The sequence below is a fragment of the Oratosquilla oratoria genome, chromosome 9, assembly GCF_046742065.1.
Source record: "Oratosquilla oratoria isolate Oo_2021 chromosome 9, ASM4674206v1, whole genome shotgun sequence".
Classification (NCBI taxonomy): domain Eukaryota; kingdom Metazoa; phylum Arthropoda; class Malacostraca; order Stomatopoda; family Squillidae; genus Oratosquilla; species Oratosquilla oratoria.
In genome coordinates, this window is record NC_134785.1 from 11,854,592 (window position 1) to 11,872,837 (window position 18,246).

The 18,246-nt window shown below is 42.5% G+C and overlaps 1 protein-coding gene across 1 annotated transcript; it reads left to right on the plus strand.

The window, feature by feature from the left end:
* Positions 1–3,837: 3,837 nt before the first annotated feature.
* LOC143028195 (uncharacterized) lies at positions 3,838–16,690 on the plus strand. The gene is made up of 12 exons (XM_076189972.1): positions 3,838–3,994; positions 4,178–4,605; positions 4,709–5,764; positions 5,870–6,017; positions 6,128–7,342; positions 7,717–7,993; positions 12,035–12,220; positions 12,376–13,078; positions 13,166–13,552; positions 13,687–13,933; positions 14,055–14,311; positions 14,427–16,690. The coding sequence occupies exons 1-12, from the start codon at positions 3,934–3,936 to the stop codon at positions 15,096–15,098; spliced, it is 5,637 nt and encodes a 1,878-aa protein (XP_076046087.1). The 5' UTR covers positions 3,838–3,933; the 3' UTR covers positions 15,099–16,690.
* Positions 16,691–18,246: the final 1,556 nt, after the last annotated feature.

An 18,246-nucleotide genomic window follows, 5' to 3' on the forward strand; every position in this document is an offset into this window, starting at 1 on the left:
TTCTTGTTTTGCGGTACACATGCGAATTCGAACAGGGAAAAGCATAGGTCTGCCAAGAATCCGGTCCATTGGATTCCGTCTTCGACGCTGTGGGTCTGCCAAACCTCGCCTTCCTCTGCCAGACCGACGTATTGTAATTGTAACACTGTGTGAATATGTACAAGTATGTACCTCTGTATAAAACCTTCTAGCGGGTTTATGCTAATGAAGTTGTATTCCCGCGCGATTGAGCGTGCCCACGCCGTGAAGGCACTATTGTTCCACATGTAGTCGAAGTCACACGCTCGTGCAATACTTTTGTATAAATACTAATTGTGTCAACGTGTTATAACTTTCATGAACCCACCATTAACTTTTTAGAAAGCTTGATTGCAAATGTTAATAACGACTCATCTGTCTGATAACTAAGAGAAGAAGCAATCCTTTTTTCATATGGATCGAGGAACAAAATGTAGAGTAGGTACTCCAAAACAAGCCGGCGTCTATCTAGAGTGATTTAATTTTTCCTGTCCACTTTCAATGTATCAAGGAATCTAATGCTTCAGAGGCCACCGCACTGGCTCTAGCCTGAACACGCACAAAATATTCAGTGCCCATAGAGGAAGAGAGTACGTCAGCCAACCTGAAGCACCAGAAAAAATTATCACTTACCAGGTTTGCATCAGTTTAAGAAAATTAGCCCTGAAGGTAGCGTAACCATAGTTTAAAGCTCTAGGGTTGACGCATGAAGCTGACATCATCTCAGAGGCTAGAGAATTGGGTATAAATTGAGATCTAATAAAGGATATTTTGTCAAACCCTGTAATGACATTAGTGTTGATGGTACTATCTTTACATTGTTGAAAAAATGCAAATGCTGAATAATTAGGATCCTCACCAGAGATTTTTATAACGAAGGAGTCCGGGTACAATAGGGTAATAGTGGGAAAAGCCATGGTTGAGGAGTCCAGGGATCAAACACACATAAATGCTGGCGTCATCTGCTTGGAGTGGGATGCTAGCGTTGACAAAACAAAATAAGTTTGAACTGTCAATATTAGAAGAAAGATAGACATAATCAATAAAGAAAGCCTAGAATAGGACAGGAAAAAGTAATGGAAAGGCAGGTTTGGTGGATATAAGAACATAAGAATGAAGAAGACTGCAAGAGACCATAAGGCCTACATTTGGCAGTTCCATGTCCACTGTCACCTATCATCCTCATCCATAATATTATCTGAACGTCCCTTAAAGCAACCGATATTTTCAGCATTCACTACATTACTACTAAGTCTATTCCATTCGTTAATCACCCTATTAGTAAACCGGTTCTTGCCTATTTCCTTCTCAAATCTAAATTTGTCCATTTTAAATCCATTATTGCGAGTTCTGCCCTGTTGTCTTAATATGATGACCTTGTCTGTATCACCCTTGTTAAAAGAAATACAATTTGCTATACAGGTGCATTGATTCGTGTTACAACATGGAAGAAGAAATAACAAATTCAAAAGTAAGTTTGAACAATGGAAGCAGATATATCTTGTCCAGTGTAATACGGTTATGTGAATTAAATAAGGTTCAAATACATGCACAAACGCGCGCACACACACACACACACACACACACACACACACACACACACACACACACACACACACACACACACACACACACACACACACACACACACACACACACACACACACACACACACACACACACACACACACACACACACACACACACACACACACACACACACACACACACACACACACACACACACACACACATACACACACAAACACACACACACACACACACACACACACACACACACACACACACACACACACACACACACACACACACACACACACACACACAAACACACACAAACACACACAAACCCACACACACACACACACACACACACACACACACACACACACACACACACACACACACACACACACACACACACACACACACACACACACACACACACACACACACACACACACACACACACACACACAACTCGTGGCGCAGTTGGTAGAGTTCCCGGCTGCCACTACGGCGGTACGGGTTCGAATCCCGCCCAGGACTGAAATAATTTTAGTATCGCTGCGCTGCGAGTCATTACTCCAACTCTCGTGGGCGGGGAGTTGTGTGTGTGTGTGTGCGTGTAAGGTCACAGCATTACCTATAGATGGGTCATATATGATTTCTGAGCTCTCCTCCGGGAAGGAAATAGCTGTCGATCACGAGTCCAACATATGATCCAAGACCATGGTGAATCACACACACACACACACACACACACACACACACACACACACACACACACACACACACACACACACACACACACACACACACACACACACACACACACACACACGACGCGGTGGTAGTGTTCGCAGCTGCTGCTACAGCGGTCCGAGTTCGAACCCCACCCAGGGCTGAAATATTTTCAGTATTGCTGCGCTGCGAGTCGTTACTCCAACTCTCATGGGCGGGGAGTTGGGTGTGTGTGTGCGTGTAACGTCACAGGAGTACCCATAGATCAGTCATATATGAGCTCTGAGCTCTCTTCCAGGAGGGTAACAGCTGTCGATCACGAGTCCAACACGTGATCAAAGACCATGGTGAATCACACCCACACCCACACACCCCTACACCCCCCTCACACACACACACACACACACACACACACACACACACACACACACACACACACACACACACACACACACACACACACACACACACACACACACACACACACACACACACACACACACACACACACACACACACACACACACACACACACACACACACACACACACACACACACACACACACACACACACACACACACACACGGGTTAGTGAATTAGTGGTAAGGGTCATTGGTGTATTAGTAACGACTTAGTCTGCAAATTCAGCGATCCTGAGTTCGGTACCCACTCCCTTGGACAAGGATTCGTGTGTGTGTGTGTGTGTGTGTGTGTGTGTGTGTGTGTGTGTGTGTGTTTATGTTTGTGTGTGCGCGCGAGTGATTGTGTTTAGAGTCATTAGCCATAAATCGGGCCATTTGAGTTATAGAACTCTCATCCAGGAGGGTAATAGATGCCCATCACGAGTTCAGTACATGATCCAAGATCATGATAGTGAACCACACACATTCGCGAGAGCTGATGTAATAGTTAGCGTCTCGGGTGTATATGCATCAATACCAAGTTCGCGCCCCGTTCACTGTGGTGTGTGTACAAGGTCACAGCTCTACTTATAGATCGAACGACATGAACTCTAAGATCTCTTTCGGGAGGTTAGTGGCTGTCGATCAAGAGTCAAGCATGTCATCCAGGTCCATGGTAAATGACACAAACATAAACGTAAATAATGACAAACACTTAATGTAATTCGACTGAGTCCATTTTGTTATACCTGGTGATTTTGATTTACGAATTCTGGGTCTCTTTTCTTTCTCAACGAGCGTTTTCCCTGTCCCCTTAACGGGGCTGTTTCAGGTGCATACATTATCTTGCTGTGACGCATAGTCGTCGGTAAAAGTGTTCCTCTGATGACGAGTTGGTTCTGGATAGACCGACCTCTGCATTCTTTTATCTGAGAGATGTGCTGCCGTAGTTGGGGTTATCAACGTTGATTGTATGTGATATGCGTGTGCAACATTTGAAAGACAGCTCCATTACACATTTTTGTCTACAACAGCAGTGACACAGCAGAACCTATCTCTACGGGGCGAAGGACCGTTTCAAGATACGAAGGATCCTCCAAGTTTAAGAGAGACTTTGGAGCGTGGGTACGATTTTTCTTTTTGTGGAAAAGGTCACGTGGCAGTCGGCTGGTGTCGGTCGGTTTGCTATAAAATAGAAAACAAGAAGGTCAGGGGGAGCAGTCGTGGCGTGGCGTCAGGAGAGCACCATGACACGATCAGCCGTCCTCTGGACGACGGTCCTGTGCCTGGCCGTCGTGGTCAGCTCTGGTAAGTGACTCCTTTCTCCTCTCTCTCTTTACCCTTTTCAACTGAGCCATGAACGCATTTTCCTTAAAGAGTTAGCAGATGAAGAGAAAGACCTAGTCGTTGGGAGGGTAGGGAGAGTGACATGGAGCATTCTCGAATTCCTGAAATGAAATACACGTAACAAAAGCTTTTGTCTCTTTACAGCACCTGTGCAAGAGTCGAAATGTTTGATCCAGTGTCCAAAGATCCCGAATCCCAAGCTGAAATATGAGTTAGAGAAGACCTATGTGTATGATCTGAAAGCAAGCTCCTTCATTCAAGTTAAAGATGTTCAGGAATCCGACGTCCAGTTCCAGGTGGAAGGGCAAGTGCACCTAACCTTCACTCAACCGTGCATGGCATCCCTCCAAATCAAGAACTACAAATTCACAGACAACACCAAAATCAACGTCACTGATCTTCCTCTCGTGTTAGCCATAGTGGACGGTCAAGTGCAACACGTGTGTGTACATCCTCTTGACTCCGCAGAGTCTGCCAACGTAAAGATGGGAGTTGCTTCTCAATTCCAGAACAGTGTTCCATCTATGCTGAACGTTACAGAGAAGGGTCGTCTCAGCTACAATTTCAATGAGGTAAGCTAAATTGGTGTCCTTTGATTTCCATAAAACTACTTTTATCCCTGTGTAAGGATTCATGAATCGATTTAACCTATTCTTTTGTATGCACTGTCAACAGATGGATATCCAGGGCAAGTGTGCCACTAATTACACCGTCGGGCAAGCTGGAGACGAAATAATCAAAATTAAAAGCAGTAGGGACTGTTCTGACCACGCTCTTCTTCAGTATCCCAGCAACACAAGTGTTCCTTGGTCCCAGATGCCTCTTCCCATCTACGAGTCTACCACCACATGTACGCAGAAATTGAAGGAAAACATATATGACAAAGTGTCGTGCACAGAAGCTACTATCATCAAATCTGTACCTGGTGCTTACAAGTACGTCAATTCGTGGCAGAAAACAGAGCTTAGCTTTGTGAACAAGATTAACCCAGTTTCCCAAACAAATTTGAACAAATATAACAAACCACTAAACTTGACAGTCATCTACCCGAAACCCAAGGAGATACAAGGGGATCTCGTTGAAGACTTGAAGAACCTTTGCAATGATCTCAGTACTCCAATCAAGGAGAACGCAGCCAAACATCTCGTCCGGGTCGTCAAACACCTCCGTCATCTTAACGTTATGAAAGTCATGAACTCAGTTTTACCTCAGGTGGAGTGCGAAAACAAACCTCTGCTTGAGAGTCTTCTTCAAGATGCTGTGGCCTTCACGGGCAAGGCAGGTATACCATATATGGTCAAGGAGATCGTAGCATCCAAAACCGAGGGAGGAAGAACTCTTCTCTATGCCCTCGCCCTTCAGATGGAGTCTCATCCCAACATTTCCACCATAGAATCTCTGAAGGAGCTCTTTGAAATGACTAATGCTCCTTCTGAAGTTCTTTTTGCTTCTGGCTCAGTAATTAAGACCTACTGTCTTCAAGATTCACTATGCAGAGAAAGACCCCAGATCATGGCTATTTTGAACACGATTAAAAGTAAATTAGAAGCTTCTATGGAGTCCTCCGGAAATAAACGAGAACTTATGACACTACTCAAGACCGTCGGCAACATGGGACGAGTTGCCGCTGACCTTACTACGGAAATCATCCAATTGGCCAAGAAGAACCCCGAAATCCCCGTCAGAGTCGCAGCTATTCAAGCACTGAGAGATGTTCCTTGCACTTATGAGGTAAGTTTTAACTTCAAACATGTGTAATTATAGTTGTTACTTTGAGTAGAGACGGCTGTTTCTTCCTTGCCATTGCCTGTTTTTCAATGCCCACCTATCTCACAGATGTCCAACGATTTGATGAAGATTTTGAAGAGAGTGGAGGAGGTCCCCGAAGTCAGAGTTGTGGCTTACTTAGAATCCGTCAGATGTTTGTCCAAAGAACAATTGCGTGAGGTCGTGAGCATGGTGGTATCCGAACCCAGTGTGCAAGGTATGTCTATCAGGTTATATGTTTTTATTTTTGCCTGGATGTTGTAGTTTGATAGTGTGACACGTGTTCGTTTAAGACACTAACTTAATTTTTTTTTCTCTTCTCCTCAGTGCGGAACTTTGTCTTGACTCATCTGACTAATCTTCAAGAGACGGATGCTCCTTACAAGCAATATGTGCGTCACTTGCTCTCACAAAATCTTCTTCCAACAGACTACAGAGCAGATATCACCAAATTCTCCCGTGACATTGAACTGTCCTACTATTTCCCCACCCTCGGTTCTGGTGCCAACCTAGACACCAGCCTCATCTACTCAAACGAATCCATTCTTCCTCGTTTAGTGAACACTAAATTCGGGGCAGAGATTCTACACCAACTGAAAAAGATCATCGAATTTGGTGCACGAGTAGAGCAAAAATCATCTGGTCCCACACTGGACACGAAGACATCCTCACGGGAATCCCTGTGGGAGTATGTAGGCAAATACCTTAAGAGTGGAAACACTCTGTCTCGTTTGCTTAAGGAACTCAAAGTGCCAAGCTGGCTTGTACCAAGCGTCAACAATATCGAAGTCTTCCTTCGCGTATTCGCTCAAGAGCTGCTTGCCAAGCCTTTACCACTCTCTGTACCCGACTTGATTCTGCAATCAGTGAACACAGCTCGAGGCATTCCGATCGAAATCGACTACATCATTCCAACCATACAAGGTATCCCTCTTCACATGGAGATCTCTGGGGCTGCCGTCCTCCGATTTGAGATGCAAAGTGACTTGAAACTCTCCAATATTGTTAAGATGGAAGATTCTAGTTCTGAAGCTAAACTTCAGCCAAGTTTGTCAATCCAGGCTGACGGCTTCATTGGTTTCAAATTGCATGGTGAGAAGACTGGCATACAAATGCGCAACAAGATCCGCGCTAGTACTACAAGCAATATCAAGCTTGACGTTCAGAACGGAGAAGCCCAAGTTAAGATAAGTCTGCCGGAAGGTATGGCCCCCACTACCTTGAGCACCCAGACTGTCCTCGTTGAGCGAGGTCACGAGAAGCCCTTCCCATCCAGCTATAGTCATTTCGAAAAGAAGTTCGAGACCCTTGGCGATCCAGTGGAGATAATGCTGGCATATGGTAAAAAACCGGAGCCCTTCTTTGAAATTGTCACCAAGTCGCTGCCATTGATCGGATCTCAGTCCATCAAGGCCAAGCTGAAGGAGAGTACTGACGAGTCTTCCATCGTAGTGTACTACTCCCATAGCTCGAAAAGGATATACTCAGAGGACTCAATTCTGGCAAAGGTCTCTCTCGTCATGAAAGAAGTTCACCGTGGAGGTAAGATAGGTACAACCTTTGCCCCCTGATAGATTTCATTCATCTCGGTCATGCAGTACATGTTTTATAATGCTAGACGTCATGCACTACATGTTTTATAATGCTAGACGACTTCATCAAGCTTAGGGAACCCTGCGGTAGGGAAGGGGTAAGTACACAAGCATACAAATGATCTCCTTTTCCGAAACAAACTATTTAATAGTGCCTAGAATATAAACGATACATCAATTCAATGACAGTCAATTTAGTCGATAAAAGTTGCATTCTTCTCTGATTATGCGTTTCTCAGGCAAGTTAGACATTTACTGGCCAATGATGTTTGACTTGACTCTATTGTATCACTGTATTTCCTATCACAATTTTCACTCCCACAGTAATTCCACGGATCCTGGACTTGGAATTTAGACTCATGGACCTATATAAGCTGCATATTCATTCACAAGTGTCGGAGACCGAATTTGTTGTTACTTTGAGTAGTAGCTGGACACCAGTGGAAGGCATGTACCAAAACGTCAATCTTCACCTAGACAATAACCTGGAGAAATGCGTACTTAATGGTTATGCCAAATGGGAGAGTCCTCAAGGAAGTTCGAGGTTCACAATCGAAGCTCATCATCGAGTGGACGCCAGAGACTACACTGCTGAGATCCAGTAAGATTCAAAGATAAATTTTTGATGTATCGTTATACCTTTTGTAATGAGTAGGACCCATCATGTGCTTAAATGTGCACGTATGTTTGAGTTTAGTTTAAGGATTTCTTTACGATGATTTTCATTATTGCATTCCATGTATTCAGCCTAGTCGATGAAAGGAATACCCCCGTCTGGGGTATTGGCTGCATGTTATTGTGGTAAAGTAGCATGAAGTTGATACTTTAGGGTCTATATGGGGCACCCCTACGGAACAGAGCCACACATAATTTTGTCTGTGATAGAGGAAAACTGTTCATAGAGAAATTATGACACTTTTATTATACTACGACTGTCCCTCCATTATGCTGTCCCTCAATCCCTTGTTACTGTCCTTTACCATTTCTCTGAATATTCATTTCCTTTTTCGCCTACCCTGTGGTGGGGAAAAGAATGCTACCACCAAGTCTTCCCACTTGAGTCGTAAGAGGCGACAAAAAACGGGACGGGGGATAGGATTAGGAGTCCTGCTACCTGTAGCCCCAAAGGGGATATTCTTAAAAAAAGTAAAGGCATGAGAGGATCTAGGAGTCTTTCAACCAGTACCCTAAGTTTTGGTCTTTTAATGTGCGTAGATGTGTTACAGATGAGAGTAAAAGGGAAGAGATAGGCAGTTTGTTTGTGAGAAGAAAGATGGATGTGTTGGCTTTGAGTGAAACTAAATTGAAAGGGAAGAGCGAGTGTGGATTTGGGAGTGTAGCTGGAAGGTTCTCAGGAGTAAAGAGGGGACGAGGGAGAGAAGGGATGGCTATACTAGTAAGTGAAGTGATAGGTAAGCGTGTAGTGGAGTGGAAGGAGGTTTCTTCAAGGTTGGTGTGGATGAGGAACTGGGAAGGGAGATGTGGGTTTTTGTAAGTGCGTATGGGCCTGGTAGTGAGAAGAGCGTGGAAGAAAGGGAGGCTTTTTGGATAGATTTAAATGAGTGCATAGTGGGATTAGGGAGAAATGTCAATGTAGTTGTATTGGGAGACCTTAATGCCAGGGTGGGAAACGAACCAATAGATGGAGTGATTGAGAAGTATGGAGTTCCAGGTAAAAATTATAGTGGAGAATTGATGGTGGAGATGTATCTTGAAAGGGAGTTGATGATAGCAGATACGATGTTTAGGAAGAAAGTCAAGCATAAGTACACATGGGAGAGGGTGGTGGATGGAAGGGTGGCAGATAGAGCGTTAATGGACTATACAGTGGTGACCAGGAGTATGGAAGGAAGAGTTAAGGATATACATGTTCTAGGGGGAGAGAGTGGGGGAATATCAGATAATTTCCTGGTGGAAGGTAAATTGAGAGTGGATAATAGGTGGAGAAAGAGGAAAAGGGCAGAAGGTAGGGAGGTACTTAGAGTGAACTGCTTAAATGAGAAAGAAAAGGAGAATGAGTATAAGAAGCTGAGAGAGGAGTGGGAGGGAGTGAAGGATAGAGTATAACTAGGAGTGGAGGAGGAATGGGGATGGTTCAAGGAGGGAGTCATAAGGTGTGCAAAGATGGTGTGTGAAAACAAGAAGGATGGGAGGAGATAGAAGGAAGGGTAGTGAGTGGTGGGATGAGGAAGCAAAGAAGGGTGTAGAAGAGAAGAAGCAGGCTTTCATAGATTGGCTACAAATTAGGATGAGGGAATCGTATATGAGGTACAAAGTAAAGAGAAGGGAAGTTAAGCATAAGATAAAGGAAGCAAAGAGGAGAGCAGATGTGGAATGGGGTAAGAGTATGACAGAAAATTTTGAAAATAATAAAAAGATGTTTTGGAAAGAAATTAAGAGAGGAAGAGGAGGCAAATCAAGTAGAGAAGAAAAGGTAAAAAGTGCAGATGGAGAGATGATAATGGAAGAGAAGGCATTGAGAGGAAGGTGGGCAGAGTATTTTAGGGAGTTGTTAAATGTGAAGGAGGATAGGGAGGGAAAGGTAGTTGCAGTGGGAATCGCTAAAAATGAGAGTGATGAGCAAGGAAAACTTAGGATAAATATGGAAAGATGAAGTGAAAGCAGCTGTTAAGATGATGAGAGCAGGTAAGGCACTTGGGTTGGATGGATGCCATGTAGAATGTCTGAAGAAAGGAGGTACAGTTATGGTGGATTGGCTGGTGAGGTTATTTAATGTTTGTTTAAGAAAGGGTAGAGTGTCGAAGGACTGGAGGAGTGCCTGTATAGTTCCACTTTACAAGGGAAAGGGGGACAAGTGTGAGTGTAGTAGTTTCAGAGGAATCAGCTTGTTGAGTGTAGTTGGGAAGACTTATGGGAAGGTCTTGATTGAGAGGATTAGGAGAGGAACAGAGGGAGTAATTGGCGAGGAACAGTATGGATTTAGGACAGGTAGAGGTTGCGTAGACCAGATTTTTGTGGTAGGACAGATATGTGAGAAAGCTATAGGAAAAGGTAAGGTTGTTTTTTGAGCTTTTATGGATTTGGAAAAGGTTACAACAGGGTAGACAGGAATGCACTGTGGAAGGTATTGCAGATATATGGGATAGGAGGAAAACTGTTAAGAGTAGTCAAGAGTTTTTACGAGAGTAGTAGAGCTTGTGTTAAGATTAAAAATGGAGAGAGTGAATGGTTTGAGGTAAAGGTGGGACTTCATCAGGGATGTGTTATGTCGCCCTGGCTGGGGTGGTGCGAGAGGTGAATGCAAGGGTAGTGGGTCAGGGGTTGGAGAAGGTTAAAGAAAATGGAGAAAAGTGGGAAATAAGCCAGTTGTTGTTTGCTGACGACGCTGCGCTTGTAGCAGGATCAGAGGAGGGATTGAGGAAGTTAGTGACAGAGTTTGAGATGGTGTGTGAAAGAAGGAAGCTGAAGATAAATGTGGGCAAAAGTAAGGTGATGAGATGTACAAGGGGAGAGAGTGACAGCAGGCTGGAAGTGAGCATAAAAGGAGAGAGATTGGAGGAGGTGGATTGTTTTAGATACTTGGGTGCGAATGTGGCAGGAAAGGGAATGGGGGTGGAGGTAGAATGTAGATTGAGAGAAGCGAGTAAATGCCTTGGTGGATTGAAAAGTGTAATGAGAAATAGACATCTGGGAATGGATGCTAAGAGGAGGTTATATGAAATAGTGATTGTGCCAAGAGCACTGTACGTGGCAGATACATGGAACATAAGAGAGGAAGAGAGAAGGAGTTTCAATGTGTTTGAGATGAAATGTCTGAGAAGTATGATAGGGGTTACTAGGCTAGATAGAGTGAGAAATGAGGAGGTGAGCAGGAGAATAGGGGTGGAAAGGAAGTTGGGAGATAGGGTTGATGAAAGAGTATTAGGATGGTTTGGACACATGGAAAGAATGAGTGAAGAAAGATTAGTAAAAGAGGTGTGGAAGGCACAGGTGGAAGGAAGGAATATGAGGGGGCGTTGTAGGATGAAATGGATGGATGGGGTAAAAGGGGCATTACGAAAGAGAGGAATGTGTGTTGAGTAAAGACGGGAGAGGACAGAAGATAGGGGTGAATGGATAAGGGTTGTGTATGAACGATACTGTGATGCATGAGGGGGAGTGGGTGGGGGATGGGGTGTGAGGAAGTGTGTATGAGAAATAATTTGACGCAGCCCAAAGGGTTTTCTACCCCGTCTTCTCCTTTTCTTCATGAGGGGACGGAGAGGGGGGGGGGTCGCCGAATTAATGAAGCGGCCTTACTGTGGATGTGCTGTGTCTTGCGACACTGCTTCTGACTCAGGGCAGTGGACAGGATGCAGGGATGATTCGTCATCCAGGAGATGCCAAAATGAGAGGGAGGTAGGAGGGTGGAGGGGAGTGGAATATGTAGGGAATGGAATGGGTGGGAGTGGTATCTATGCCTTTTTCTTTTTTGGCTACCCCCCCGTGTAAGGGGTGAAAAAGCCTTTGGTATGTGTATGTATGTACGTATGTATGTATGTATGTATGTATGTATGTATGTATGTATGTATGTATGTACTTTAGTAAATGGACGAGAACATTAGAAGAGCCATGAAAATTTTGCTAGATTGATGTATATATTTGTAGTTACTAATCCTGGTTGATACTTGTTCTTTTTCAGAGGCACTGTTCGCATCGGTAACAGTGAATATCCCTATAAAATCATATTGCTTCTCCCTTCTCTTGCCTGGACGAGAGAGAACCAGAAACAACTAAATGATATTGACATTACATGGACACTCCCAAGCAGCATGAAACCTCATATCAAGCTGCAGGTTAACCCAAGCCAACCGTCCGTATTATTTGTGTGAGTAAGAACAAAATATTCGACATCTGATGCATTTTGCTATAGGTGAACGAAAATAATGATATTCTCCACTGATGTAAAAATGATGAATTTCTGGATTAATTATGAAATATGGTTACACATCTCTATTCCTATAATTTTCTTATTCTTTTCAGTTTGGAAAACTTGGAAGAAAACCAGAAGAAATATCTATCTAAGTTGGTTCTGCATATGCCCTCTCTTTTCTCGAAGGATGAAACAGCAGACAAACGAAAGTCAAGTCTCTCCTGGGAGCTCGCGGTTCCGGGTTTGGAGACCCTCACTTTCGATGCCACTTTGGAGAACACCGAGAACAGCCGTGACATCAATACAGCTGTGGTTCCATGGTGGAGAAGATCCTTCATTCTGAAAGCCCACGTTCCTTTCAAATCCATTGGTGATATTGAATTGGAAATGAAGGAGACTCCGAGCGACAAAGGTATACAAATGACTTTCAAGCGCAAGGTAATAGACAAGACAATATTGGTCCAATGGAACTGGGCTCCCTCCAGAGCACAGCTGAAGGTACAAACACCTCTCCGAACAATAGAGGCTGACCTTACCACTACATCTCCATACACACTGCGAATCAAACCTAATGTTGCAAAGCCTAAACTGGAATATGAAGTATCATTTCCCCTGACTCCGACAGGATTCAAAATGATATTCAAGGTTCCAAATATTACCAAAAGTCTAGAAGTAAGCATCAGTATCACCCAGTCCACGGTAGATATTGGTATGGACCTCTGCTACCAACCGAAAAACTGCATCAAATTACATGCAGACTACTTCAAGTCCACCACAGGAATTACCAGGGCTCAGGGGACAGTGATATCTCAGGTAAGGCAATCCTATCCATTACCACTCTGTATAAACGACATTACAACAGATACAACCAAGACAAATGATAACTTTTCTATATTTCAGATGCTAGTACCCCATGAAATTCCCTTTGCTGTTGATATTCATCGGATGCCGAATGAAACCAGCTATTGCCACGGTTACGCGGCCAACCTTCTCTGTCCTACAGAGAATGATTTCTGCGTTCAAGGACAGAGCCTTTTCATTTACAAACTGTGTGCACCAGCCTACATCGAAGGCTCTCTCAGAATAATAAGCCCCATGATCTCAGACACTGAGTATCAAGCTCAGTTTGGCATACGAGACCCACAGGATGGAAGTTTTGTTTTTAAGATACAACGTCCTCACCAATGGAAGCCTGTGGACGTCTTTGGCTTCCTATTCCAACGCGAAAATCCCTTCATAGTCAATGGTATATTCCCGCACACTATGGACATTCTTAACACAATCAAGGTAGAGTAGACTAATTCTTGCAACAGCAAAGCGTTACCACCCAAAAGAAGCTCACTCTGTTAATACTTGTTTCGATAATATATTTGCAATAAGGAGCGGGAATAGTTAATATCAATTCTACCTGACGGTTTCAGGTTGATCAAAAATTAAAGGTGTGGAAACAAAAACGTGGAGAGAACGATAATGCGCTCATGGCGGATATGATAATGCAGTTGTACTCTGACTTGGACCCTATTTTCACTGAACTGGATAGAGCCAACTTTATTTTCGACTGGAGGAAGGTTTTCAAAGAAGAGATTCAACCTTACATACAAGGCTGGGACAAATTCTTTAGGCAGTTTGGTTGGAACTGGATTTGGTCTCCCTCATTTATCCCTCAAGGTATGTATAGGAAATGAGACTTGTCACTCGTATGTCCCATGCTAGGGAATAATGCAGTTTGTTATAAACTATCGTTATCTCATGTAACTCTATAGCTGGTAAGGCAACGTTCTTCCCACAGGAGAAGTGAAAGATTTGAGTTCAGATGACATTCTGAGTCTGATTACACCCGTTTGGCATAACATTGAAAAGAGCAAAATCTGGAAAGCATTTGAGAACACAGAGCTGTTTTCCATCTTCAAATCCATGATTGATAATCACATAGACATAGAAAAATATAAGAACGAGCTTGGACGGGACTTGAAGAAGGCCTATGACTGGATGAACAAGATACGTCAAGGGCATATGATTGACTACTTGGTTGACTATTTACAGCAGGTAACCCAATTGTTAGAATTTGGCTTCAGATATATTTTTCATTCCATCTTGAAGACTTTTGTCCAAAAACATGGCTCTTTCCCCTTATGAGAAACTTTTCATTTTCTTGTTGCAGAGTCAGAAGCACCCTGAACGAATCAACATCGCCTCCATTATGTGGGATAAAGTGAAGAAAATGGTAGGTTTCGGTTTTATAGAAGAGAAGGAAAAGGTTGTCCTCCATGTGCCCATGGTTCGCCCATTGTACTATATTAGCAACTTGCCCTATGGCCTCAACGTCCCTGATTTAATTCCTCTAATGAAGTGGCCCATGTATTTGATACGTGCGCTCGTCTGGGGTGAGTTCGAGCCTTATGGCTCTGTGCAGGCCTGGATCCGAGATGATGGACGCATTCGAACCTTCGACGGACTCTACAAGACCAAGGACCTCTCCACTACTCCACACATCCTGGCCAAGATAGACGAGGGTCGCTACATTCAGCTGCAGGTGGCCTCTGAGAACACGTATCAGGTAAGCCTGATGTGGGAGGGAAAGAAGTACCTCATCCAAATCAGCCCGAAGAGGGAGATTCTCGTCAACGGCCAAACCTTGAAGGAAGGAGATGTCCTCTATGAAAAGATCGTCACCATCGTCAACAACGTTGGACAGGTTGTCATCAGGTTGCCTGACCTGACTGTGACCGCCCGCAAAACTGGTCTTCTTGTGACCGTGGACCCCGGTGTCATCTACAAAGGAAGTCTCCATGGTCTCCTGGGGACATACAACGACAATATAGCCGACATCTGAGTAACACCGACATCTATATAGAGGACTGACTGAAACATAGTCCATATAATTTCCAACTTGCAAATTGCATGAGAGGTGCAAAGGAGAAAAATAGACGAATATCATGTCTTCGATGGACATTAGGCTTATTAAGTAGAATTTTTCTTTTAGTATGCGTAGATTTGTGTACCACATTGTATATTGGAGATGACGAATCCTTGGTACCTGGTCACAGTGCCTCTTTGACAGTTGTATTCCAATTCTCGAACTAGGAGAGGGGATTGTATTACCCTCTCAGATAGGTGATACAATCGTCTCTGTTCTCAGGACTGCAGAGGTAACTTGAGCCTTATGTACATCGAATGATGATCACTACTAAAGAAAACACCGGCAGAAGCTCAGGGACCATTCCGTTGGACCTACTCCCTTGGGACTTTGCCACGTCAGGACCTACGTTCTGGGGGAGTGGAGTCCTAATTATGACGGGTGTGGGGGAAAGCTCCACAAGGGATCCCCATGCCCTGACGTCAAAAGGAAAAAGTCCCAGTGTTGCATCGTTGGGTGCCGGTGGTCGTGACAGTGCTAAACCACCATGTGTTATCAAGTCCAGCATTGAGGGGTACCTTAGGTGGTCCTTGCAGGTTGGCACTTGGGACATCTCTCTTTCCATGGGCAATGGAAAATGTTGTACTGTAGGATAAGCTGAGGCGTCTTAGTGTGAGAGTGGCATCACTTTCTGAGGCACGACGCCTGGGTTTAGGCCAGACAAATACTTGGGAGGTAAAATGCTCATAGTCTGGTATAATTAATAGAAATCACCTGGAGCGTTTCCGTTGTTGTCTTTGTTTTTTGGAATAACTGTATCTACCAGGAAACGGTGGGACTGACAGGTAGTCTACTAGGGGGCTTGCCTGTGGTGAGCCTCAAGAAGAGTGAGTGTACTTTTGCGCTTATGGTGTTGGCCTATACAGACTGATTGACTGACCTATACAATAAACTAGAGAAATCACACGTTACCACAAATACAACTCATCCTTTTATTACACCATCAGTCTTATGTGCAAAGGAACAATGCGGTACGACAAGCGCAGCTCAGCCTTTCACCGCAGCATCACTCAGTCTAGCATGTAAAGAACCATAATTTAAAACTTTACTCCCTATGAATAGTAGTTAACAAGCACCTATGTAATTATTGTTTCCTTTACATGAATTTTATGCAGTCCGTACATTAGGGGGGCTTCAGTGACACCTACAAACCAGAGTAACATTGTACTATTTTTTAGACTAGTTTCCACTCAATGTTGATCACTTTAACCACTTTGAGACGCGAATTATTACACAAGAATGGGTTGGCGTCTTGATTATATATTTTTTGTAGTTGTACATAAGTTACCCCCGGATTCGGTGAACGGGCTTGATTACGTTTTCTGTGTTTATTATTACTCAGAGTAAAAGAGAACGAGTAATATAGCAGTGACTTTATATTTTATAATGTGAGGAGTGTTATGAATTGTGCGCGAGAATTTGAATCGTACTAAAGTGGTTCAGCTCTATCCTTTCTCTCCACTACCATAAGGCGTAACCACTTTGAAAATTAAAGGTGTCTAATTTTACAGGAATATGGTTTTAATACTTCCCAAAGTCAATAATAGCTGAACAAATTACACAAAAACTCTTTCGTTCTTTTATTTATTGCAATTCGAAATTACTGATCCTATTCCCAAAACGTCGTCTGCTTCAGTCATTCTCCTAAAACCTTCCCGCGGTGTCATCTACTTTGTTGAATCTTCATGCATTGTAATTGTATTTGATGAATAGCGATCGTGTCGAGTGACGCAGGCTATTTAATATCAAATTTAGGAATTATAAAAAACAAAACAAAAAAACTACTGAGAAGGAGGGGGAGAATAGTAATACATTAATAACATATAGAACTCAGAGAGCAAGGTAGAAGAAAGCTTACGATAATCGCCCAGCAACAATTATATTATTTAGGTACAGAACATACACGGAGACCCAAGTGATGGGGCTAGATTCTTTTACAATTATACTAAATGGCCTTTTTTAAAGTATATGCAAGGGAAAGGGTAAAATTAAATTCATCAGACAAATAAACTTAAAAGAATAAAACCAGGAGAAATAATAAGTAAATAACGAAGGAATTGCATACAGAGAAAAATGACAATAAGAGGGAAAATAAAACAAAACAAGACAGAAAATGGGATTAATCAGGAAGGCAACGTGTTGGAAGGGGGTCGACGCATCGATGACGTCATCGACATCATCAACATCACTGATAATTACTTAATTCAAGTCACATAAATCTACGTTCTCAATACAGAGTTTAAATTTCTATTTTTTTTATGCTGCAGAGATTGTTTTTTTTTATTCAGAGAAACAATACTGACTAAACAATATATGAAACACCATTTTTTTTATTAGACCTGAACTGAAACTTAATTTTAGTTTTATGATGTGTTCACTATTATCACAGATTAGTAAGCTGGCTAAGTAAATTCGTACAGTATAGGAATAATATATATATATATATATATACATATATATATATATATATATATATATATATATATATTCATATATATATCTATACTGTATATATAATGTTATTTCATTTACTGGAACGGATTGGTGTTCTTAGCGATACTTGTAGTGAAGCTTTTATTCTTTTTATGCAATGTGTAAATAATCTAAAATAATGTATCTAACGTGTCGTGTAAAGAATAATTAGTTTTATGTAATAGTAACAAGTCCCAATAATTAGTCTTTTTGTGGCACACTTGGTTTGAGGTGAAAATAATGTTTTAAGATGTAGAAATAATTATTTACAAAGATTGTGGCATCCAGGAGGCGTAGTGAACGTGATACTGTATTTTGTGTAGGAGCTCACTGCAAAAATGCGTCAAGTATACTACCTTTATATATATATATATATATATTATATATATATATATCTATATATATATATATATATATATATATATATATATATGTATACACACACACACATATATATATATATATACATATATATGTATATACATACATACATATACCAAGGCTTTTTTCCCCTTCCAAGGGAGGTAGCCAAAAAGGGAAAGGCATAAAAACACTCCCACCCATTTCATCCCTAAATACACTCCACACCCCT

What these genes read in the sequence shown, in the direction of transcription:
- LOC143028195 (XM_076189972.1), top strand. Translation starts at nt 3,934, where the DNA reads ATGACACGATCAGCCGTCCTCTGGACGACGGTCCTGTGCCTGGCCGTC. An exon ending in TCAGCTACAATTTCAATGAG is followed by an intron (nt 4,606 to 4,708) that starts GTAAGCTAAATT and finishes CACTGTCAACAG; the next exon opens with ATGGATATCCAGGGCAAGTG. An exon ending in GACTACACTGCTGAGATCCA is followed by an intron (nt 7,994 to 12,034) that starts GTAAGATTCAAA and finishes GTTCTTTTTCAG; the next exon opens with AGGCACTGTTCGCATCGGTA.